Raw genomic sequence first — 26681 nt, forward strand, 5'->3', positions numbered from 1 at the left:
GTTTATCGTGTCAGCTTACATCACAGATAATGTTTCACGTGTCAGCTAACATAACAGATGTTTACCGTGTCAGCTCACATAACAGATAATGTTTACCGTGTCAGCTTACATCACAGATAATGTTTACCGTGTCAGCTCACATAACAGATAATGTTTACCGTGTCAGCTTACATCACAGATAATGTTTACCGTGTCAGCTTACATCACAGATCATGTATACCGTGTCAGCTCACATAACAGATAATGTTTCCGTGTCAGCTCACATAACAGATAATGTTTACCGTGTCAGCTTACATAACAGATAATGTTTACCGTGTCAGCTTACATCACAGATAATGTTTACTGTGTCAGCTTACATCACAGATAATGTTTACCGTGTCAGCTTACATAACAGATAATGTATACCTTTTACTGTCTAAATCGTTTTAATTTCAACCTGTCTTTATTGACAGTGAATTAAGCCCCATAATATTTCTTGCTACTCACACTTTATATGTGCATAATACTGTAGGCAAAAGATAAAAACGGTTTTCAAGATTGAAACATAGATTTTATTTAAAAATTTATAATATGAAATGCACATGCGTGACATAAATACATTGAAAAGTAAACTCTTCGAAGCAGACAAACATGATGAAGTGATAATGTTCCCATTTATAATACACTGTATAATCGACCTGTCCAGAAATGGACATCATCTCTCTATACTATTACCTAAATACTTCACAGGTATGAAACAATCTATACCTACATACATTTTTCCTTTAAGACGTAAACATATCAGCAACAATGAAGATATTTTGGGGTGTTACTGATCTGTCATCATGACAACTTCATTAACATGGAAATTACCTCTGGGAAACAACCTGTGGGGTCTCTTAGTTAATAGGACAGGTAGGACAGGTAGGTCTTATCAAAGACTTTTGTCAGGTAGAATAGTCCAATTAGAGCTCTTGTTCTTCTGTGTTTATCAAAGTTACGGTGACTATTGAAAACCTTATTGAAACAAAGACTTCGGGTACAGCATTCCACATGTTAATTTCACATAAGTTCTTCTGACAAGTTGGCAACCATTTCATTGTGTAAAAGATACAGAAATGTAATATGATCATTGTACAATTATATCAGAATAAGTATTTAACACAGTTTATGAATTATGCTTGAAGCTCCTTAGATGCCACATATAGTGGTGATAGTTCTCTACAGCTTATTACGACTCTGGACCTCCTTGGAACAGTTAGGACACTTCTTGGCCTTACGACCCCCACATTCAACACAGATGTAACACAGACAGGGAATCAACTGGTAACTAGCTTCATCCTCATCACACGACATACACGTAATGGAGGTGACTGCGACAGGCTGTGCTTTGTGTCTCACATCTCTGTAAATATAAAACACTTTGTCACTCCTGAGTTCTGAACACTTTGTGGAAAAGTGTAAGCATTGAACTATTAACAAGATAACACAATTTATATGGTATGTTTAGAATAACACTTGCCACTAATCATAGGCACTAATTGTTAACTAGGTTTATACTGTGAAAAGGAAAAAAGGGTAAGGGATTAAAACTATTGATGTCAGTAATCAACAGTAGAAACTCAAAGTGTGTTTGATATCAGTACTACACTGGAGCAGTCTCTTCAGAAACAGCTGACTGCAACTGGACAAACCAGGGAAGAATTCAGAAACAGATGCATTGTTCAAAAGGATTAGTTACTATTTAATTGTCCAACATATTACTTGAATTTTTCAAAATTCTGCTTTGACAAGAGGAAAATAGGAAGCATGAATCACACCTAAGTCTCACTCACTTTTCCTGCAAGGCTTTGCGGATGGGTTCTTTCACTCGTTCATTGGTACAAATCTCGAGCGGAGTCTTCCCTTCAACGTTGGGGGCATTGTACTTAACCCCACGATGGATCAGTTTCAAAGCGATCTCGATTTGTCGCCGTATGCTCTCCTCAGATGGTAAGGACTGCTGTAAAGGTAAAATCCTGATTTTAGTCAGATCTTTTGAAATAACAGATGTTTTAGTGATATCTTTATACATTCAATTATAAACTTTACAAAAATTGTAAAACAAGTCATTTCAAATTAATGTAAACACAAAATACTGGCCGTGTATACATGTCGTGGCTGTGGACAAATGTGCATACACGTCGCGGCTGTGGACAAATGTGCATACACGTCGCGGCTGTGGACAAATGTGCATACACGTCGCGGCTGTGGACAAATGTGCATACACGTCGCGGCTGTGGACAAATGTGCATACACGTCGCGGCTGTAGACAAATATGTATACATGTCATGGCTATGGACAAATATGTATACATGTCGTGGCTGTAGACAAATAAATGTAACGATTAAGATTAAGTAACTGTATGTGTACTTATGTGATAGCCATGAAACTTTTCACCTTCCAAGGAATACATTGGGCTAAAAATGTAGAAGCTTCCATTAACATTTCGCTTTATACAGTAAGTGAGGAGTCCTTATCAACGCAAAGGGACGTGAGCACAGGGTCTTACATGGCCCTTGTGGATGGACAGATGATACACTACCAAACCGTCATCATCTAAAGGAAAATCGTTGTGTTATCACTACACCACCAACAAACCAAAAGTAATAGTAACATTTAGTGACAGAGCTCAAACCATACCTGTTGACCATCAGAGTCATCTCCCTTGAGGCACAAGTGGAGGGCGTTATTACCCATATCATCGATGTTGTCTATGTCTACCATGGGTTGTGTGGAGGAAACTGGTTCAGTTCCATCTTCTACAATACAGCATTACAATCACATATGAACTGGTAAAATAAAAACATCCAGGACAGCAAGAAATATGTTTTTGTTTCATTTGGTAATACTGAATTTAAACAACTCCATCAAAATTGGTCAGGCCAGTGGACCTGTATGTACAGATGAAATTACCCAGAATTCAAATTCCCCAGATTAAGTACTTTTTTGTACCAGGATGCAGAATAATATCCTTTAGCTTTAAAATAACAAATTTCAAATACTAAATTTGGTTTTTCTGAACAAGTAAAGATAAATCTCTTCAATCACAGTTCCCCTTAAGATTGTATTTTTCCAATAATTTTTGAACTAATGGAGTTCTATCATGAGATTTTATGCTTTTCATGGCCATTTCTATTCCTATCCCATCTTTTCAGGAGATTGGAAATTTGGACGTATTAGATTTATTCATAAGAACCTGTACATTTCCACACCAGACTATATATATAAATCAACAAGGTCATTGCTTACAAGGATCCTGGAGTCAAGATGACATATTTAGTGAAACTTCCCTGGTATTTCCCCTTATCAAGATGTTCTATTTAACAGTCATCTACCAAAAGAAACAAGAGGCCCATGGGCCTTAACGGTCATCTGACATAAAATACAAGACTTCAAATCCTGAACTTGAGAAGAAGTCAAAAATGTGTTTTCAAGATGGCGGCCATGTTGGATTTCAGACCAACCCGAAATTAATAAACTTTGGTTAGGATCATGTCACGATCATTTCACGATCATTTCAGGTAAGTTTCAGGTAAGTTTCAGCTCAATGAGACATGTAGAACTTGAGAAGAAGTTGAAAATGTTTATGACGGACGTTGCCGGACAAAAGGCGATCGCAATAGGTCATCAGACCCTTCGGTCAGATGACCTAAAAATCTACCTCCTGGATCTTGAAGCAGAAACTGACACATAACGGTTACTTACCAAGTCCTAAGAATAGGTTGATGGTTTTCACACTCTCGTGGATAGCAGCCACATGAAGAGGGGTCAAACCTTTGCTGGTCTTTGCCTCCCTGTCTGTCGAAGGCTACAGAGGAAAACGGAGTAACATTAATGTGAAATGTAACATCTACTTGATACACACTGCGAAGTTCACCGAGTTTTGAAGATCATCTCTTTACACAGATTAAGACAGGAAAGAATATATACTGACCATGCCCACTAAAAACTGCACAATGCCAACATGATCCTGACCCACAGCCAGATGAAGCGCTGTGAAACCGTCATTCTTTGGGATGTTGACCAGACTAGGGTCCTTCTGCAGAATTTTCCGTACAGCACTATGAAAAAAATGAGTAAATATTTTTCAGTTATATATCTCACATTTTTAATTAAGGACTTACTTTCTGTTTCATTCTGAATATGCAGGACATGTCTACAACTAACGCTTGTGTCAATTGAATAACTGGTGAAGCCAAATATGTCAAGTTTGCTGGAGGTTAATTGTTCCCAAGATTTAACCAGAAAGTTCATCTTGGTATCAAGTTTTCTTCATTTGACTTACTAGAGTTCGCCCTTGCGAGCTGCAAAGTGAAGTGGAGAGAAGCTGCGTCGGTTGAAGTAATTCAGTTGTATGCCCTGCCAGTCCACCACCATGTCAATAAATCGCTTTTCGCCAGTAGATATTGCATCCGTGATGGCGCTGTCCCCAAGGTTGTCCTACAACAAGCATCACACAACAAATGACATCATGCCAACCATAACGCTGTTCAAATCTTTCCTTACATGTCTCACATGTCACCATGGTTACCTTACACTAATTCAATCATCATACATTATATCTATAACAATATCACAACCCTTACAGCCATATTTCATACATGAAAAAAATTAGACTTTCCTATTCTATTTCCTGCTAAGAAACTTGTTACAAAATAGTAGTAGCACTAAACTATTGAATAAGGATTGAACAGCATTTTTACTGTATTTACGGTGTTTTGAACACAATAGAATACAGACATATTCCAAGCAGCATATCAGTGCTTCATTTGGAATATGTCCATCTCAGTGCATTAAGAAAAATCTACATAGACTATGTCTATTTCCCATTACACTGATTATGTTCAAACAATGTCAGTTGCTAAGTGGAATAACTATGGTAACGCTGGTAGCAATGGCAACCAAAATACAGTTCAAATGACTCCGCCAATATTTCTAAACTAATTCATGCTTTGGTAATTTATAAATCTAAAAACAATTAGGCAATGATATAACTGAAGCATACATTAAGATTACTAAGGTGGATGTAAATCACAAACCACATACAGTTATCAGACATGAGCCTGAAATGCTATTTTCACTACACAAGGATTTAGTTGGAGTAGGTGCAGTCATAAAACTGGAACATGTTAGCATTCTAGAGATATTTCACGATGCACCAAGAACAGTGTAATATCAGACGATTAAACACTAATCTAGGCCACAAACACTGACATCAAAGCCCTTGATTCCAGGGTTAGGGCTATAGTTTGACTTGATCTGGAGAATGTCTCTTTTAAAAGTAGGTCATTACTTTTTGTAAAGTTGCTTCAACATCAGAGTTAACCTTGGTATACATTTGGGTCAAAACGTGAGGAACAGGATGATAGGGTCTACCAGTGCCCTGGAGGTGAGATTTGTATGCAGCTGTGGTGTTCCATCAAATCATCATTATTTTCATACAATACAAGATCATCTTATACAAAACCAGTACTAAGATTATCCTGTCCTTAGAAGGCCCAGACAATTGCTGAATATGTATATATAATATTAAGTAATTTTGCAAAGCACAACCTTTCATGTGTGATCTCTCCTTGCTGGTGTGATTTGAACCTAAAGACAATTTCTGAATATGTATCTATAATATTTAGTAATTTGGGAAAGCACAATCTTTCGTGTGTGGCCTTTTGTTGCTGGTGTGATTAGTAACCCTAGACAATTACTGAATATGTATCTATAATATTAAGTAATTTGGGAAAGCACGATCTTTCGTGTGTGGCCTTTTGTTGCTGGTGTGATTAGTAACCCTAGACAATTACTGAATATGTATCTATAATATTAAGTAATTTGGGAAAGCACGATCTTTCGTGTGTGGCCTTTTGTTGCTGGTGTGATTAGTAACCCTAGACAATTACTGAATATGTATCTATAATATTAAGTAATTTGGGAAAGCACGATCTTTCGTGTGTGGCCTCTCGTCGCTGGTGTGATTGAGAAATCATCCACCAACAATAAACAAATCCTACATAAAACCATTTCTTACTGAACAAATCCTACATAAAACCATTTCTTACTGAACAAATCCTACATAAAACCATTTCTTACTGAACAAATCCTACATAAAACCATTTCTTACTGAACAAATCCTACATAAAACCATTTCTTACTGAACAAATCCTACATAAAACCATTTCTTACTGAACAAATCCTACATAAAACCATTTCTTACTGAACAAATCCTACATAAAACCATTTCTTACTGAACAAATCCTACATAAAACCATTTCTTACTGAACAAATCCTACATAAAACCATTTCTTACTGAACAAATCCTACATAAAACCATTTCTTACTGAACAAATCCTACATAAAACCATTTCTTACTGAACAAATCCTACATAAAACCATTTCTTACTGAACAAATCCTACATAAAACCATTTCTTACTGAACAAATCCTACATAAAACCATTTCTTACTGAACAAATCCTACATAAAACCATTTCTTACTGAACAAATCCTACATAAAACCATTTCTTACTGAACAAATCCTACATAAAACCATTTCTTACTGAACAAATCCTACATAAAACCATTTCTTACTGAACAAATCCTACATAAAACCATTTCTTACTGATGTTTTTTTTATCTTTTGTTACTACTTGTTTTTAGTACACAATGCATTTTCCTTCCAGAACAAGCCTAAGAGGCAGCTATTGGTGGGGTCAATCATTCATTGTTTTTTAAATGGGTGACATTTGTTTCAAAACATCTAAAACCAAATTTGACTCATCACCAATGATTTTATCACAGCTGCATTTATGATCATTCAAACCCAACATTTGTTCTACTGACTATATAGATACATATGTGAATATAATGCCTTGTTCCACCTTTTTGTTAATGTCCAGTTTATGTTGTTGTAGAATGGTCAACATCTGTAAATCCCGTTCCTGGACGGCGATGTGGATAGCTGTCTGGCCATTTCTGTTGGTTACAGTTTTCTTTATTCCAGCATTAAGAAGTACCTCCACCACATCTCGGTGCTTCCTATACAAAACAAAAAAAAACAAAAAAAAACACAATAATACATGATAGAGAAGTTGTCTGTTACATATTTCAGGATCAAAACTGGAAAACTGAAAATCTCCAGCTTCAAAGTCTCAAACAGGAAATTATTGGTCATGTTGCCCTAATTAACCATGATTGTATTTAAACTTCACGTAATCAAAGATTTAGAAATCCTAGATAATCTTTGTATGAACAACTACATAGTATAAAATATTCTGTGTAAGATAAAAATCATGAAAACCATTTGTCTAAAAATAAAGGATTTAACATTCTGAACCTTTACTTTACCGATAGGATATAACAAATACATGTACATACAGCTTTTAAACTTGTTTGTAACAAAGCCATGAAACTGATACTTACTTTCTCACCGCTGTCAACAATGGATCACTTTTAGACGCATCCTTGTCATTTCTTACATCCAGGTTACAGTGGACATTGACCAGCTCCTTGACTACCTCAGTGTGGCCCAGCTCACAAGCTGTAATAATCATGGGAGGCTTTCCCATATCCCTCTGGTGACAGGAAAGCAGATGAGTTTTAAGTAATATACAACTTTTGATAAATATTTCTTTCAGGATTCAAAATATTTCTTTCAGGGTTCAAAATGATTAAATTGATGCAAGGAAAAGAATCAGAGGATGTATGAGCACCCATTAAGTATACACACTAGGTACTCACCAGGTAGACATGTTCCTCTAGCATGTTCCTGACACGGTCCGAGTACCCCTCCCTCACTGCCTCCTCCAGCTCTGCCAGAAGTTGGTCTGAAGACTTCTTTTCTGTAATAAGTCAGTATGAATCCTGTACATCAGCTTATCTCTGTGGATTCATTCTTATTTCAGTAATATAGCATTTCTATGAAATAACCACAGTGACATGTTGAATGTGGAATCTCATTGTCGAAACATTTATATTATTCCAACAATATAAACTTTATTTATTTTACAACAATTGCGAAACAAGTTATGTCAACTTATACTAATCACAATTGTTGGCCCGGATGTAAGCGCGCGAGGGGTCTATTGTGGGAGGAAACCGGAGTACCCGGGGAAAACCCACGTGGTCGGGCAGGTGACCCCTTACCTTTTCATGTCCGTTTCGGGAATCGAACCCCGGTCGGCTAGGTGAAAGGCGAGTGCATTAGCACTGCGCCACCCGGCCACCCATTCCAACAATGATATGATCACATGACTAGAAACACGACCTTGACAAGGTCAATGAAGAGTACAAATGACCTTTACCAGACAATAATTATGATGGTGATTTTAAAAAATAAATTTAATTTTACATTAACAGTGAAAGCATCCTTTACAACTAAACTCTACCTTGTTGTTTGACAGGAGTAGTTTTTTGGGCGACTGCTGCAGCTGGAGAAGGCAATGTCACACTGGTATCTGGGGTAGTCTTCTGTGGTATGTCATCAGTCAGTATGTCAGGTTCCCCATCCGCTGCGTCCAGGACTGCTGGATTAAACTGGAACTTCATAGAGCCAAAAGCCACTTTGACATCACCATAGTGATCTATGGAATGCACTTTTCCTTTCTTTCCAAGTGTCTGAAAATTTAAATGCTGTATAGCTATACACTACACCTCAGACAACAGGTAAACAGCCAAACGATTCTTGTTTCTGACATGACATGCCTGGAAACAGATCAATGGTAGGACTAACCTAAAATGTGTCCTGAAATACTTAATTTTATACAAAACATATAAAATATACAAAATTTATTTCTATTTTACCATTGTCAAAATATTTCATAAATGTGTAAATCTTTATCCTGATAATGGAACATTCAAGTGCTATCAGTATATAAATAAATGATTTCAATATCTTTAAACTAGTTTAATATTCAGCATCCAATGTGGCTACCTTATCTGCCACTGGAAATTACCTTCCTGATTTGACTGTCCCAGTTGCCATGTCCGTTCTGGAGCTCCTTGACCTCCTGTTCATTATCCCTCACTCTCACCGTCTCTCCTTTCTTCAGCTGCTTTACCTTAACATATAATGAATCATTCTTATCAGCTTTGGCAATTCCTTATTTATCTAAATCTGTTCCATTTTCTTTCTCAATCAAACAAAGCCAAAGAATTTATATGTCATAAGTAACATTATATCGACTCGCTTCAGTTTTTATAGCCATTCCAACAATGTAGCAGAGTAAATATGACACCTTCAAACCAGTATTTAAATATCCAAAAAGCCATCATTAAAATTTGTACATTTACAAATCATTTCCAGACCTGTATACTTACCTTATCCAGGGCCATCTCCTTAAATGTCCAGCTACCAACATCAAATTTGACTGTCACATCCTCTCCTGACTGGACCACTACTTCCCCAATCTTACCAATACACTATAACATTACCACAGAATGTAATATTACCACGGATACAGAACAGAATGTAATATTACCATGGATACAGGACAGAACGTAATATTACCATGGATACAGGACAGAACGTAATATTACCACAGATACAGGACAAAATGTAATATTACCACAGATACAGGACAAAATGTAATATTACCGTGGATACAGGACATAATGTAATATTACCACAAATACAGGACAGAATGTAACATTACCATGGATACAGGACAGAATGTAATATTACCACAGATACAGGACAGAATGTAATATTACCACAGATACAGGACAGAACGTAATATTACCACAGATACAGGACAGAATGTAACATTACCACAGATACAGGACATAATGTAATATTACCACAGATACAGGACAAAATGTAATATTACCACAGATACAGGACAGAATGTAATATTACCACAGATACAGGACAGAATGTAATATTACCACAGATACAGGACAGAATGTAATATTACCATGGATACAGGACAGAATGTAATATTACCGTGGATACAGGACATAATGTAATATTACCACAGATACAGGACAAAATGTAATATTACCATGGATACAGGACATAATGTAACATTACCACAGATACAGGACAGAACGAAATATTACCATGGATACAGGACATAATGTAACACTACCACAGATACAGGACAGAATGAAATATTACCATGGATACAGGACATAATGTAACATTACCACAGATACAGGACAGAATGAAATATTACCATACCATACATTGTTTTTCAATGCCAAAGAAACAGGAAAGCATATAATATTACCACAGAAAATAAAGTATAACCATGGTATCAGGGTTATTGGGAATTATTCATCATCAGGACAAATTGCTATTAAAACCATTGAGATCTAAAACTTTGGCCCCAAATTCAAATGAATTCCATTTATTCTCTCTCCTTGGATAGTCATTTGGTTGAATCTCTGAGCTCCTAGCTTGAAATATATATAATTAAATGAATCTATAATGTATAGAATGCTGTTTAATAGAAACATGGCCTGTTTTACACGAAAGTCAATACTCATCTCCCCTCAGTACGGATATTAGTGAGGTCAATGAATACTTGAATATTTGCTGACTAGGAAGGCATTTTAATGGATTTTTAAACGGTTAGAGAATAACACTTGGAAGATCACTAAAATTCATCTATTCTCTGTCAACGAAGTCAATTTTTATTCTGAAAAGACATCCCTTCCAGCTTTATTGATTAAATAAATTGATCAAATTAAGTGATACTCCAGGATTTACAATCTTGTTCACTCTCTGCACCCCTGGAACATGTCATGGCAAAATTGAAGGCACAAGCGAAGCTATTTCATTGTCTAAGGCAGGGTTCAGGAGAACAAATTACCAATCACAGACTGATACCCTTCTTTGAAGATTACAAAGGAGTGACACCCAACTTCAAAGCCAGTACAACAAACCTTTATCCAACCCAAGATTCATGTGATGTACATTAAAGGATCAAACTAGTTTTTTTTGTTTTATCCACAAGGTGTTGTACAGACAATCTTCAATTTTGTCAGGAAATGTTCCAGAGGTGCAGAGAGAGTTACCCCCCTGGATTATTGAGGATGGTTACCGTGATACTGGGTGAATTATTTTACATTATTTTGTAACAGATAGATATCATCGATGAGGAAATTCCAGTATCATTCCTTTTCCTCATGACCCCCTCCCAACCATCCATCACCACCATACCAATTAACACTATATTTCTGACAATACCACAGACATAATGTAAGTAACACAGGGCGATTCCAGTATCCTGGCACATTATCATAATAGGCACAGACATGAGAGTTCCAGTATAATTCACTCTATCTATCATCACCACGATTAAACAGTGTTAGTAGCAACACTGACAGAGAAATCCAGCCTAGGTTATGACAATATAACCCTATTCTCCAGTAACAAAAGTGTTGACTATAACTTAATACATACATCTATCATGGAATCATTCCACATGCCTTGGGCGGACTTATGAATGGCCTGTAAAACCTCTGGATCCACACCAATCCTCACAGCATCCCCAGCCAACAGTCGGTCAGATCCTGCCTCACTTACACTCGCTGCAGGTGCTGGCACCGTATCTAAGTTGATTTCTATGGAAACAAAGATTGTGATAGAATCAGTGCTTTCTCATCATCTAAACAAGAAATCCTTGAATTTTAATGATCTTTGCTAAACATGTTAACCCTGGTAGTGTTGTATTTAGTGAGGGCTGGGAGTCAGCTCTGGTAGTGTTGTATTTACTGCGGTCTGAGAGAAGGCCCTGATAGTTTTGTGCTAACTGAGGTCTAGGAGATGGCCCTGGTAACGTTGTATTTTCCGATGTTTAGGAGATGGCCCTTGTAGTGCTGTTTTTACCAAGGTCTAGGAGATGGCCCTGGTAGTGTTGTATTTACCGAGGTCTGGAAGTAGGCCTTGGTTGTGTTGTGCTAACTGAGGTCTAGGAGTAGGCCTTGGTTGTGTTGTGCTAACTGAGGTCTAGGAGTAGGCCTTGATTGTGTTGTGCTAACTGAGGTCTAGGAGACGGCCTTGGTTGTGTTGTGCTAACTGAGGTCTAGGAGACGGCCTTGGTTGTGTTGTGCTAACTGAGGTCTAGGAGATGGCCCTGGTAGTTTTGTATTCACTGAGGTCTAGGAGTAGGCCTTGGTTGTGTTGTATTTACTGAGGTCTAGGAGATGGCCCTGGTAGTGTTGTATTTACTGAGGTCTAGGAGATGGCCCTGGTAGTGTTGTATTTACTGAGGTCTGGAATATGCTCTGGTAGTGTTGTACTAACTGAAGTCTGGAAGAAGGTCCCAGTGATGATGTGTTTACTGATGTCTGGGAGTGGATCTCTTCTGTGTAGTACTTACTGAGGTCTGGAAGCTGGTCCCTGTAGTATGTGCCACCAGGCACCGGTTTGACACATTTCAAGTCCAACTTCCCATCGTAACCATGGCGATATACATTGGTTTGACCTATATCCCAAGTAACTTCCACAGCATCTCGGTCAGTATCCAGGCTGAAGTTGACCACTGCAATCACCTTACCCATTCCATCTACCAATCAAAAACAGATGGCAATGATATACAGATTTAGACTTATTCCAGGTCACTATGATAAATTATCAATTAGATAAAAATGGTTGCCACTGTGACAAAACAAAAATCACAGCATAAAAAATAAAACTACCTTAACAGTAAGAAGTATAAGAGCAAAAAGCATTACAATGTTGTTAACAAAGTCTATCACATCACCTTTGTACATGTCCTGAGATTTAACAATTCCAAATGTCCTGAGACTTAACAATTCCACACGTCCAGAGACTTAACAATTCCACATGTCCTGAGACTTAACAATTCCACACGTCCTAAGACTTAACAATTCCACACGTCCTAAGACTTAACAATTCCACACGTCCTAAGACTTAACAATTCCACATGTCCTAAGACTTAACAATTCCACACGTCCGGAGACTTAACAATTCCACATGTCCGGAGACTTAACAATTCCACATGTCCAGAGACTTAACAATTCCACATGTCCAGAGACTTAACAATTCCAAATGTCCTGAGACTTAACAATTCCACACGTCCTGAGACTTAACAATTCCACATGTCCTGAGACTTAACAATTCAACATGTCAAGAGACTTTGATAGGCATGTCCAAAGACTTAACAATTCCACACGTCCTGAGACTTAACAATTCCTCATGTCCTGAGACTTAACAATTCCACATGTCCTAAGACTTAACAATTCCACACGTCCTAAGACTTAACAATTCCACATGTCCTAAGACTTAACAATTCCACATGTCCAGAGACTTAACAATTCCACACGTCCTAAGACTTAACAATTCCACATGTCCAGAGACTTAACAATTCCACATGTCCTGAGACTTAACAATTCCACATGTCCTAAGACTTAACAATTCCACATGTCCTGAGATTCAGCAAATATACCTGAATTGACATTTACTAAGTACACGTATAATTACCTTGTGTACATATATACAGAACTTTACCAATTAAACTTGTAACACAATTTACTGAACTAGTACACCTGTTCCAAGATTTACCAAGTACATCTGTACCAAGATTTACCAATTATACCTGTACCAAGATTTACCAATTATAACTGTTCTTGGATTTACAAGAATATATGTACTGATGTGGACATACTTCCATCTTGAGCCTCCCACATCCAGTCAGGTCCCCGAGACACCCTTGCTCCCTCAAACACTCCTTTGGCGATTACTTTCTTTGACATCTCACGCTTGTTAGCACGGACTCTGTAAGTGTTATTGTCCATGATTAAAACACAGGAAAGGTATAGCATGTCTCAGTCTAAAACTGACATACAAAAATATATTTTACAAATTCTCCATATTATATCTATTCTCAGTCCTTTGTAGTCATACCAGAAGAACAGTCATAAAAGACAATTGCCAAAATAAAACTGACCACCCTGCAGCCATCTTGCTCCAGTCGGTCCTATAAAAAGTCATGTACACTTACACCATTACTTTCTGAGAAATAGAGGTACACTATAACCATTCCTGATTGTCATAGTCACCAAGCAGTCATCTTGTTGCTGTCATTTATGCCAAAATTGAATATGCAGAAGGAAAAAATCTTTGATAAAATTTGAGTAAGATAGTAATAATAAACAGTACGAGGTAAATGTATGATTTTAGACAGACAGTTGAACACCATTATGTTCTTTAACTGTTAAGGACCAATGAGGAACCAACTTGGAAGGAATGATTAATTGTTTTTCCGTATACATATAATAATATCAAGAACAGTTAAGGTATAGACTTCATGTGATTAGAATAGCCAACATGTTGAATTACCCAGTGTCTCCTGGCTTGTTGATTCTTAGAAAGTGTTGTTTCACATCATGCTTGTCACCATGGTAACAAGTGCTACACAGGATGGTGTCTGGTCTGGACTCACTCTTCCATATGAACCCCATCAAGTCAGATTCCTCACATACACTGCACGTGACAGATGGATGTCTGATACCTGTACACACCAATTACCATACTATAGCATAGACCTGATGTGACATTTTCAAAATGCCTTTAGTTGTATGAAAAATAGCCATAACAACATAAACAGAGAAAACTCTGGAACATTTCATGGCAAAATTAAAGATTCCATGTGTGACCTATTCTGGACAAGACCAAAAAAAAAGACCAGTTTGATCTAATCTGATGTACACAAAAAAGATGACCAAACAACATTTGTCAGAAGATCTAATTTTGGTTGTAATTTAATGTATATCAAAAGATTCTAGAAGTCATATAGGGGTATGTTGTAATTGCTTTGAAATTGGGTGCCACTCCATTGTAGTCTTCAAATGAACGTATCAGCCCATGATTATCAAGTTTTTTTCTTCTGGAACCTGCTCTAAACCAGTCATATTACTTCAAGTGAGCCTTCAATTTTGCCATGATAAGTTCCAGGGGTGCAGAGATTGATAGTGAGCATAACCCTTGAAGTATATAGGATGGAGAAAACTGGGCTGTGAGAAATTATGGCTCAATTATCAATATGTTTAACTGAATATTAATAAGTTTGTTATATTCAGCAACATTTTGAATGCTTATTGATATGCAATGAAATTACAATCTTTAAAATATTACAGTAAACAAAGTACTACATGTATTGCAAAACAATATATTTTAAATATGTCATCCATATTTTTATGTCTTAATTATAGTGAAGCTTACCTATTGTGGCTGTGTCATAAATTCTGAGGTCAAATGCATCATCAAAGCCAGCCCTGTAGGTATTTCTGTATCCAGAGTCCCACTGTACAATGGCACATCTTGGTGGACAGCTTCCATCCTCCTTGGTCCCAACATCAATAACTGTGCCAACATTTCCCTCCCCTCCATCTTGCTCTCCCCATTTCCAGTCCTTTCCTCTAACAACACGTATACCAGGGTCCATCATCTCTGTAACACAAAACATTACTTCTTCCTCTGATGTTCAGTTCAGTTCTATATGCTTAAAGCAAAAGATCACTGCAGTAACCAATCATAGCACAGACTTAGAACTAAAAGAGAGCATTCTAACATAAATTATATTCCGTAGGTTTCTGGCACCTGTCAAAGGACCAAAACAAGAAAACTGGAGATACTAAGTATGAAAGTCTTTCACAAAGTGGAGATTCTGGTTTTGCTCAATCATATCTGAAAGTAATAAGATTTCGTTTACAAAAATCTTATGACCAAAATTTTACGCTGGATATGCGAAATAAGCAAAATGAAACTGAAGTCTCTAGTCCGAAATTTGAGACTTGCAAATATTAATAAATATGAGCCTATCTACCTGGTTTCTGATTTCAGCAGTAAATATAATAACTATATTTCACATGGATGTGTACTGGGATATAGAACGCCCGATTCCTTTAGATTCTTTTGCTATATATGTAGCAACTAAAGAGGAAACGAAACTACGCTTTTCCAAATCCTGCTAAAATGACAATTCAAACAATTCTAAAAATACTTACTGGTGTGTTATTTACCAACTTATCAAATTTCCAAAATATTTCGGTATATTTTACGTTTAAGAACAGCTAATTACCTGTAATTTTCACTGTTTCACCTGCAGCAGTTTTATCAGTCCTGTGTGGGTTTTCAGGTTTTACCGTTTTCAGGAAATGATACTAAAAATAACTGCTTTTAGGATTGCCGTCCAGTTTGGAATACCTTTAGACTTTACAAAGGGACGATGATAAAGCTAGAAAACGTTCTAGAGGGAGCAGTCCGTGGTTACGTTCAACATGAGGTGCGACGAAGGGTTATTGTAAACATTTTTTTCCCTCTCAAAACCTGCATTGTTTTTAAAATATTTGAAGGAAGCTAACTTATGGTAATCAACAAAGGATATTTTTTCATTCATTTTAGTGAAAAATAATACAAATTATGTAAGCTATCCAGTACCTAGTGAAGATATAAGTTTCATTTCAATTTTCATCTTGTAAACGTCATGCAGTTTCGCTTCTCTGATTGAATAATAACTTTTTAGATGTCACTTTATGTTAAATTTATATGTGCTCATGAATATTCCACTGGAGTTATAATAAAAGTTATACGTTTATGGTATTTTGACCCCGGTCTTTTTCCCCATGCTTCACAATAACATGCCACACTGGATTTGATTCTTGGCAGGGGCAGTCGACAGGAATGTGTGTTTTCCCTGATCTTCATACATTCATGCATTGACATATACGTGTATCTACATGTAAACCTGTGATATATAGTTAAAAGGTTTTTTTTTCTTCTGTTTTTTAATAAAGGGGAGAAAATTAATGAAAAGTGGAAGACTTTAATCATTTAAGTCCATTATTTATTTATTTTTTGCTGCATTGAGTATTAATTACATTTACTGTAAAAAAAAAAACCAAAACAAGACCAAAAAAAAAAAAAAAAAAAATGTGTTATTTCCAGAGTTACTATTTGGGACTGAAATTGCTGAAAAAACTCTCTATCTTTAATTAAAAAGTTTTATCGACAAGTCTGGTTAACCCATCATTATTTGCGATTGGTCTTTCTTGCTTTAAGTTTTATTTTTTCCTTTCTTTTCTATACTTGTCCTCTGTTCTTGTTCTTAATTATATTGAACTGGAAAATGCCTTTTAGTTATTAAGAATTAGTGATAAAAATCTTCAATTGTCAAGAAACAAGATCATCACCTCTCTGCCATTTCTGTTTTCTGATCGGTTCAAAAATCAACAGGGTAAAAGTTACTAAAGGGAACATGTATATACAGGCCTTGAATTGAAGGCTTTTTACTGGCTATTTGCTAGTGGAAATCCAAGAATTGCAAGTAGGAAAAATAATGACTTGCTTTTTTCAGCAAGTGGATTCATCAGATGCAAACTGTGAGTGCCTGTCTATTCCTAACATTTCACAGAATTAAATTGTTTTGAGTTTTGATTTTCAAAGTGTAGATATTGGGACAAAGCAGTTCTTCTATAATGTTGATATATATTTGATGAAGCAAGGTAATACATTATAAATCACAAAACAAAACATTATTTGAACACGGAGATTTGCGATAATAGCAAGTAAAAAGTCATTTTAGCAAGTACAAATTTAAGGCACTTGCTGTTTTCAGCAAGTGACAAAAAATATTAAATTTGAGGCCTGATATATATAATTTCAGAAAGATACATCTAGTATTTCTCACACAGTATTGACAACTAACTTTCATTGTTCAAAACCAAGATGGCCACATGTCAGCCAATTTGTTTATCTGATCAGCCACCAAATCTAAGGGACACAACTAGGAACTAAGGGGAATATATATATATATATATGTAATTTGAGAAAGATCCACAAAATACTGATAACAAACTTTCATTGTCCAAATCCAAGATGGCCACTTGTCAGCTAATTCATTGAACTGATCAGCCTCAAACACCACAGGGCCCAACTAGGGATCAAGAGAAACTTGCATATGAAGTCTGAAAATGGCCCATCCATTACTTCTCAAGAAATAGCAACAACAAACAATTACTGTCAAAATCTTATATGGCCATCTGTCAGACATTTTGTCTGACACACAGCCATAATATATCATATATGTATGATAAAGATGCCATTTTACAAATAATATTAATTCTTCTATATAATATTAATTCTAGATAAGTGAGGTAATCTGTATTAAAGATATAAAAAGAAAATATTATTACCAGAGAGAATGCATTCACTTTCTATGGATATCGAACATACATAGCTGATTATGTGATCAATTAACTACTTGGAAAAGTATATTGGATGACGATCACTAATCGATTATGGATTTTAATCCATTTCACATCACTACCAACTGATATCAATAAGTCTTGTTGGTTTGGATAAAAGTGTGTAAACTTGGTCTCACTGTAGGGGGAAACCAAAGTACCTTGGGAAAACCCATATGACTCAATACCTGTTATCATGGAAATGAACCGTAAATGCCGAGGTGAAAGGTAAGTGCATTACCACTACACTACCTGATCACCCAAGTAAGGAACTATGTGCTCCATATATACCATATCTGCAACAGCCCCGAACTGATGATAAAATTTTGTGCAAAATCTGTTCCTTCCCTTATCAAGCATGGCATATATATACATCAATTAGATGCTTAAAGAACTATATACAATGTCAGGGCAACAGAAAAAATAACTTTTAATAGAAGGTCAAAGTTATAGTAAAAAATGAATTCTTTGTTTACATGGTATGTACTGACCCTCAAACTCTGTCTCGGTGAGCCACTGCAGGAAGTCAATGCCATCATCCTCGTCATCTTCATATGGACGCTCTATAAAATAATGCAGTAGAGTGACATTATTTAATACAGTGAATTTATCCATACCTAAAATACTATAAAATGATTAATTTACACAGTGGCTTTATTTCTGTTTTAATTGCTTCTCTGACCAAAATTAATAGACTTTTACAAATGACCAGTACCTTTTTCACTGTCCACTTCTTCCTGTTTATCAACCACAGTCACATAGGTTTTCTTTCCTTCATTTGACATATCTCTCTCTTGTTTATCCCTCATTTCTTCTGTCTGCGATCCTGTTTTCACTTTTGACTGGTCAGTAATTCTTCTGTCCGCTTTCGTTGTCTCTGTGTCTTTGGTTTTGGGAGGGAGCTGATCAGAATCAATGACCTTGATACAACAGGATGGATTAAGGAGGTGAATTCCTGAAGTAAAGGCCACTGTCAGATCTCCAGAGCTATCAACTCTCTCTACCTCACCAACCTTACCAAGAATCTGTCAAAATGGAATACATGTATATTTCATATCTCTTATTCTCCAGCATCATTCTTTTTTTCGTTAGCCCTTAACATCCCTGTAATCTTTCAAATGAAACATACCGTACCTGATTGAAAAGACAACTTCCTTGAAATTCCACACAAGAGTATGTAAAACACTTCTACATTCTTACTGTATATAGGTCAAGGTCAAACCAATATACTCTGATCTATATTCACACATTGAGAATGTCTAACATTGTTGTAAATACCAATAACACAAAGTCACTGTGGTCTTTACAGCCTTCCATGTACAAATTAACAAAGTTAATATCACATCAATACACTCCAATCTATTGTAGGTAAGACATATCTACAGTAATATATGATGTACACAGGGTCAAATTGGTCATATATACATCTTAACTATAACATACAAAAGATCTATGTCATATAAACAAATTTTCTTAAATTCAAATCAAAGTCATATCAAATTCTTACCTATCATATATGCAAGGTCAATTCCATATCAACATATTCTATAATGAACACAATGATAAGAGCATATGAAAATCTTATCTATTATGTACACAAGTTCAATGTTATATATGTATCAAAACTGTACTATTTAATATTCACAAGCTCTAGGTCACATCAACACTTTTTCATTAATAACATAGAAATACCATTATGAGAACATAACACTTAAAACTGAAATTCAATCCAACTAGAGCAAAATATGAACAAAAGAAAGATTTACACAGAGAATCCTGAAAAAGTACAATAAGACCAAGTGTTCCTGAAGAGTAAGCATCTTCTACTTCATTGACAAAATCCACCATGAAATCATAATCAATCCAAGTAAGTAATGTAAAACTTCTCCATAATTTTCATCAACATGCATCTCTTGAAGCTGTTTGTTAGAAATTATTTGTCAGGTGACAATGTCTTGCCTGAAAGTCATGAAATTGGTAACAGGCCCTTGAATATTGAATTGGCTGCCACATGTAAACACCATAGTTTGTGAAAGCAGGATTGTTGCTATCAGAAAATGGAAAGTTCAAAAGGGATATTGAAATCATCACCCTTAACATATTTGGTGGAGAGCTGTCCATGTTGATTTTGTTGTAAAAAAAGGACATAAGTAGCTGATGTTGAGGAGCCTGTTGTGTCTTTGATTTCCAATTGTGGTGAATATGTTCAATGGACGTGGTCAATAAATATCTTATTATTCAAAGACAAGACCTTATCAATATATCTAAAAGTGACTGAAGGACTTTGTAAGACCTTTGTGACCTGTTTTGATTAACTCTTTGATAAATTACATCTTACAAGAAAACAAAAACAAGTTGGCCAACAGAACAGCACAGTTAGTTACCATTGGTAGGCCAATAGTCTGTTGAAGGTATGCCAGTAGTCTGTTGAAAGATCTTACTATTAAACTCTACAAAAATGTTGTCATCCAGAAGTTTTTGAATTTGTGATTTCATTTTCAAAAGTTCAAAGTTATAGAAGCATCATCCTATTTATAATGTTCACAATTTCAAAGTCATGTCAATGCCAGCCTATCTATAATGTGAACAAGTTCAAGGTCATGTCATCCCCATCCTATCTATAATGTGAACAAGTTCAAGGTCATGTCAATGCCAGCCTATCTATAATGTGAACAAGTTCAAGGTCATGTCAATGCCAGTCTATCTATAATGTGAACAAGTTCAAGGTCATGTCAATGCCAGCCTATCTATAATGTGAACAAGTTCAAGGTCATGTCAATGCCAGCCTATCTATAATGTGAACAAGTTCAAGGTCATGTCATCCCCATCCTATCTATAATGTGAACAAGTTCAAGGTCATGTCATCCCCATCCTATCTATAATGTGAACAAGTTCAAGGTCATTTCAACACCATTCTATTCATAATGCACACAAGTTCAAGGTCACATCAACAACAGGTAAGCAGTGACTGCTAGAAAGTAGAAAGTAAGTATTCAACTAGAACTTGGGTAAGTGAGCTCTGCTGAAGTATGTGATAGTATACTTTACATACATCCTTCATATTTTCTCGCCAGCCACCATGTCTGTTCTGGCGTTCCTGTACTATGGCTTGGTTCTCCAGTACTTTCACCTGATCTCCTGCCTCTGGTATAGAAATCTACAAGTAAATATAAAGTTAATATCTTAAGTTCCTAATTGGTTTTTGATAAAGAGGTAAAGTGTAAAAATTCATCTGTCATAAATCAAATAGTTTAAGGAAAAATACTACTTTTATCCAGTGTCTCCTCTTTGATAGTTTTGTCACTAGATTGCATGCAAATATTGTAAAGGCGAGTCAGACATACATTATATGTCAATAGCTTCTGTTCTGGTTGACACAGATATTAATTATAACCTTGACACATGCCATGACTGTTACCTTGACACATGCCATGACTGTTACCTTGACACATGCATTGACTGTTACCTTGACACATGCATTGACTGTTACCTTGACACATGCATTGACTGTTACCTTGACACATGCATTGACTATTACCTTGACACATAAATTGACTATTACCTTGACACATGCATTGACTATTACCTTGACACATGCATTGACTATTACCTTGACACATAAATTGACTATTACCTTGACACATAAATTGACTATTACCTTGACACATGCATTGACTATTACCTTGACACATGCATTGACTGTTACCTTGACACATGCATTGACTATTACCTTGACACATGCATTGACTGTTACCTTGACACATGCATTGACTATTACCTTGACACATGCATTGACTATTACCTTGACACATGAATTGACTATTACCTTGACACATGCATTGACTGTTACCTTGACACATACATTGACTGTTACCTTGACACATTAACTGACTATTACCTTGACACATGCATTGACTGTTACCTTGACACATGCATTGACTGTTACCTTGACACATGCATTGACTATTACCTTGACACATGCATTGACTATTACCTTGACACATAAATTGACTATTACCTTGACACATGCATTGACTGTTACCTTGACACATGCATTGACTGTTACCTTGACACATTCACTGACTATTACCTTGACACATGCATTGACTGTTACCTTGACACATGCATTGACTGTTACCTTGACACATGCATTGACTATTACCTTGACACATGTCTATTATAATACAGATGATACACATTCACTTACCTTGACACAGGCATTGGTGCACACATACCATGTACGTTCTGACACTGTGTAATACACACTGAACTTGAGGACATCCACCTCATATACAGTACCCATCTCTCCCAATATCTGTAATACAAAATACCATAAAAATATGTCATTTGTGTGTGGGGGGGGGGGAAAGGAGGTAGAAGTGATATCACTGCTTATTAGTGGCATAGTGGTTATTAATGTCAACTTCTAGAATTTTTCAACAAAATTCACTTTTTCATGTTTTCTTGTTACAAATGGATAAAGTACCCAAAATGTCTGGTGTACCAATTGAACAATGCTCTGTCGATCAAGTTGAAGGGAAATCTCAACAGCAAATCAAGAGTAACAAATTGTTTGCTGATTTTATCATCCATTCAACAGCCAAGGGTCATTTTGAGGCTCCTTGTAGTGGTGGCTATCTCACCAGAGCAATTATACATCTTACAGTCAAATTTTCTTTTTTTTTCATAGAAAAGATTGAATTAAACTGTCTCATATTTATGTAATAATTCATTTTTGGTTCTACTTTTGATATCACTTAATGGCCAATTTTTTTTTTAAATTTTGTTCTTTTAATGGTGATGAGTTTTTATAATAATGAGATGATGAAACCAATCCATAAAAATTAACGGTGGTAGACCAAACATTTTGTTTCTAATTTGTTGAATGTTATAAGGAGAAAGAATATAATAGAAAATAGCACAATATCAAAATGACCTCAAGTGTCTTGTAGGTTTCAAGTCAAGGTCATATGAAGAGTCAAGGTCAGACATGTCAAATTTGATCTACTTTGATAATCTATGCAAACCATTATCATATATAAGTACTACAAAACAAACATGAAACAGTAATAAATGCTGAGATCTTCTTAATGTCAAAGACTGTGTCAGAAATTTCTTAAACAACATTGTTGGAATTGACACCAAGAGCAGCTTGATAAAAAGGTCAAGGTCAATGGTGAAGGTCACCTTACATTAAGCAGTCCATGATGAATACCTATATGACCACTTACCTTCTCCATTGAGTCGTTCCATCCTCCATAATCCTTCTGCAAGCTTTTAAATGTGTCAACATTTAGGTTGATCTGTACAGTGTCACCAACATTAATCCAGGAATCTGGGATCCTATTAAAATCTAGAAACAGTAATAACAGAATGATCACAAATCCTGGCTTATCAGAACAACTCGTTTGATATTCCTGTGATCTGAAATAAATGTATATATTATATTTACTCATTTACTTTGATATTGTACCTAGTTCTTGGAAAGACTTTGTTATACTTCCAACATTTTTCATTCCTTTTGTCTTGAAAGTGGATCAATGTGTTTGTTGGGTTTATTGCCTTAGCAATAACATGGTCATTTTGCAACAGCTTCTTCTAAAAATATACAACAGGCAAGTCGTATGCCATCCAAAACAATAAGGGTAAAGCAAATAGACAAGGTATGGTGGCTGGTATGTGCCATTTTGTTAAATATTTAAGGTCCCTAAACATTGACTTTGTATTTTCATTATTTCATGTTACATGGTTTTATTCTGTCACTGTGAAAAGACAAGAACTGTAATGAAATGGACAACAAAAAGTGAAAAGGAAATTACTTAATAGGTGTACCAACCTGCCAATGGGAGATGGTCACAATATATTGATATTGTAGGATGAGCCGACACAAGGTCAAATTTACATTTTGGGCCAGCTAAATGTGTAGTTGTCTCCCCTGACTTCCACTCCACCGTAATCTCTTGGTTCATTGTGTTATCAATCCTTGTAACCGTCGTTATTTCTCCTATTTCTGTGTGAATGATTATGAAAACTTTGTGAGAAACATTCAAATAATTTTGTTTATCAAATAGACTTCAGTGTTTAACATCAGACAAAAAATTAAACTTCTGAATGAATTTAGAGTTTATATTTACAAATACCACTGTTTCCATTGTTTGACTTTTCTTTTATACAAATCCACCAGAGGGAAGTGGAATTCATCAGACAGTCCATGCCATCACTCACACAACTACTGTGAGCTCATATCATCATAACCATGACAACTGCTTCATAATGGCATTTACAGCATTTTTTGTTACAAAACTTTGAAGGCAAACATACCATAATGCACAGACACACAATGCAGTGTCTGTATTAAAAAATTAAAGATATAATGACTACATTTTCCTAACTCAATACATAAATGAAAGACACGTCTTAATTCACCTGAATCAGCTCCTTTCCGTCTTGACTTTTTTACTTTAGCACCAGGCATCACACTATAAACTTTCAGTCTCCTGCTCCTTTTCCTAGGAGGTACTGGAAATCTGAAAAAAAAAGTAAACAGGCTTAGTTTTAAACAGTCAAAAGTACACCATCATCATATTCAGCAAATTACCGCCGTGATGAATTTGTGCACCCAAAAGGATTGCTATGTAAGCAACATACAGAAACTTTAATTACTGAAATTCATCTCTTAGTGCATTCCTTTCAGCCTGTTAAGTGCCAAAAAAGAATTATTACAAAAATATGTATGTTTATAGTGTGCTATGTAAGGTACAGTGTAGTCGATAGCCTTGGAACAAAAGCCAACTTGTCATAAAAACTTTGTGATGGAGGTATGGACAAATACGCAAAGCAATATGACACACCATGTGTAGGTGAGTGATGAAATCTACAGCAATAAGTTCTGATTGTCGGAACCAGGAGAGTAACTAGAGACAGTTGAAGTAAACAAATGAAAGCTGTCAGCTGCACCTGCTAACAGTGTTAATTAATTCAACAACAGCAAACACGCTCTATTGTTCTGTTTTTTCATTGGTCAATGTCATAACATTACAATATCTACTGAAGGAACTCTGAACATTTTTTACACAGTTCATCATTTTGTTATAACCTAAGCAGACCAGTATATTACTTCTTACCCACAGGGTATGGGCTTATTACAGGACCACGAATAAGCTTTGATTTAGGGTTTTACTGAACTGTAACATAATGTGTGAACTTATGATCAATCATGGGTTTTTTTATCATTTAAATACAGTAATTTGATTCTATATCAATTCATTCCAGGTTTTTTTCATGTCTATAAGAACGCATTACTTCTGATGAACGAAACAGAACTGAACATGGAATTTGGAAAGTTATTTTACACTTACACAGGGGCAAGTTTGTTGTCAAACCTCATAAAGTGGTGACTTGTGTCATGTTTTCCCTCCATGTAGCACAGATTACATATGTCAAAGTCGCTACACTCAACACACTTCCAACGAAATCCACTGATGATCTTGTTCTCTTTTACACAAGTGTCACAATTGGCTTTTTGAATATTGTTGTCGAAATCTGCAAAAATAAATTCTATCAATAATATTCTGCAATAAGCCCAGGGTTCTGTTTGAAGTCAGGAAATTGACTTATAACATGGTATCTATATAGTATCTATTATATATCAGAGGCCGTTCTTATTTCAATGCCTTTGCTAGGATTCGAACCCAGACCTGCAGCTTCCGGTCTGATGCTCAACCGATCAAGCTAAAGAGAAATTCTCTATCCAAGCAGAATATTGCGACTTTTTAACAGGATTAGAGTTGGTTTGTTGTTGGATGAATATTGTACATCTAACAAATCTATTTCCAACGAAAAAAATCCCTCATAATAATCTTAACCTCAAAAATCATATTTATATTGTAACAGAACCAGACACATTATGTGATGTATCTACCAGGAAGAACAATTGTATCAAATATTACTATTAACATTTTGTATGATATCCCTTATAAATAAACATATAACATAATTCAGTTACCTGAGGTTTCAGTGTCAATAACACGTATATCTATCCCATCATCACCAGCATGACAGTTCTCCATCAACATCCCATAATCCCACAGTACACTGCACACCTGAGATTCTGGGTCAGCCTCCACTACAGTACCGATGTGACCAATTCCACCATCCTGATTCCCATATGCCCAGTCCGGGCCCCGTATCACACGCGAACCTTTATAGGGGCGTATGATTGACATGGCTCATCGACTCTGAAGTGAAAAAAAAGTAACTGTACTGAGTAATCTTTGTTATACATTAATTGGCTCCTATCACAATCTTCTGTTTGTTTTACACTAATTGGCTCCTATCACAATATTCTGTTTGTTTTACACTAATTGGCTCCTATCACAATATTCTGTTTGTTATACACTAATTGGCTCCTATCACAATCTTCTGTTTGTTATACACTAATTGGCTCCTATCACAATCT

The 26681-nt window shown here is 35.9% G+C and overlaps 1 protein-coding gene across 1 annotated transcript; it reads right to left on the reverse strand.

The window, feature by feature from the left end:
- Positions 1 to 528: 528 nt before the first annotated feature.
- LOC132546746 (E3 ubiquitin-protein ligase MIB2-like) lies at positions 529 to 26449 on the reverse strand. Its single transcript, XM_060210465.1, has 26 exons — positions 26229 to 26449; positions 25582 to 25765; positions 24650 to 24750; positions 24060 to 24233; positions 23455 to 23576; positions 22431 to 22538; positions 21276 to 21380; positions 18939 to 19248; positions 18715 to 18786; positions 15201 to 15428; positions 14319 to 14490; positions 13645 to 13754; positions 12337 to 12522; positions 11418 to 11578; positions 9329 to 9430; positions 8965 to 9069; positions 8398 to 8626; positions 7751 to 7851; positions 7433 to 7584; positions 6892 to 7048; positions 4307 to 4461; positions 3956 to 4082; positions 3727 to 3829; positions 2662 to 2780; positions 1815 to 1981; positions 529 to 1384 (listed from the first exon to the last, which is right to left on the reverse strand). Exons 1-26 carry the CDS (start codon positions 26446 to 26448, stop codon positions 1201 to 1203), a joined length of 3954 nt encoding a protein of 1317 aa, XP_060066448.1. The 5' UTR covers position 26449; the 3' UTR covers positions 529 to 1200.
- Positions 26450 to 26681: the final 232 nt, after the last annotated feature.

This window comes from Ylistrum balloti, unplaced genomic scaffold (assembly GCF_031769215.1).
Source record: "Ylistrum balloti isolate Yb309-2 unplaced genomic scaffold, AGI_CSIRO_Ybal_v1 Utg369912, whole genome shotgun sequence".
In the NCBI taxonomy this organism is placed as follows: Eukaryota; Metazoa; Mollusca; class Bivalvia; order Pectinida; family Pectinidae; genus Ylistrum; species Ylistrum balloti.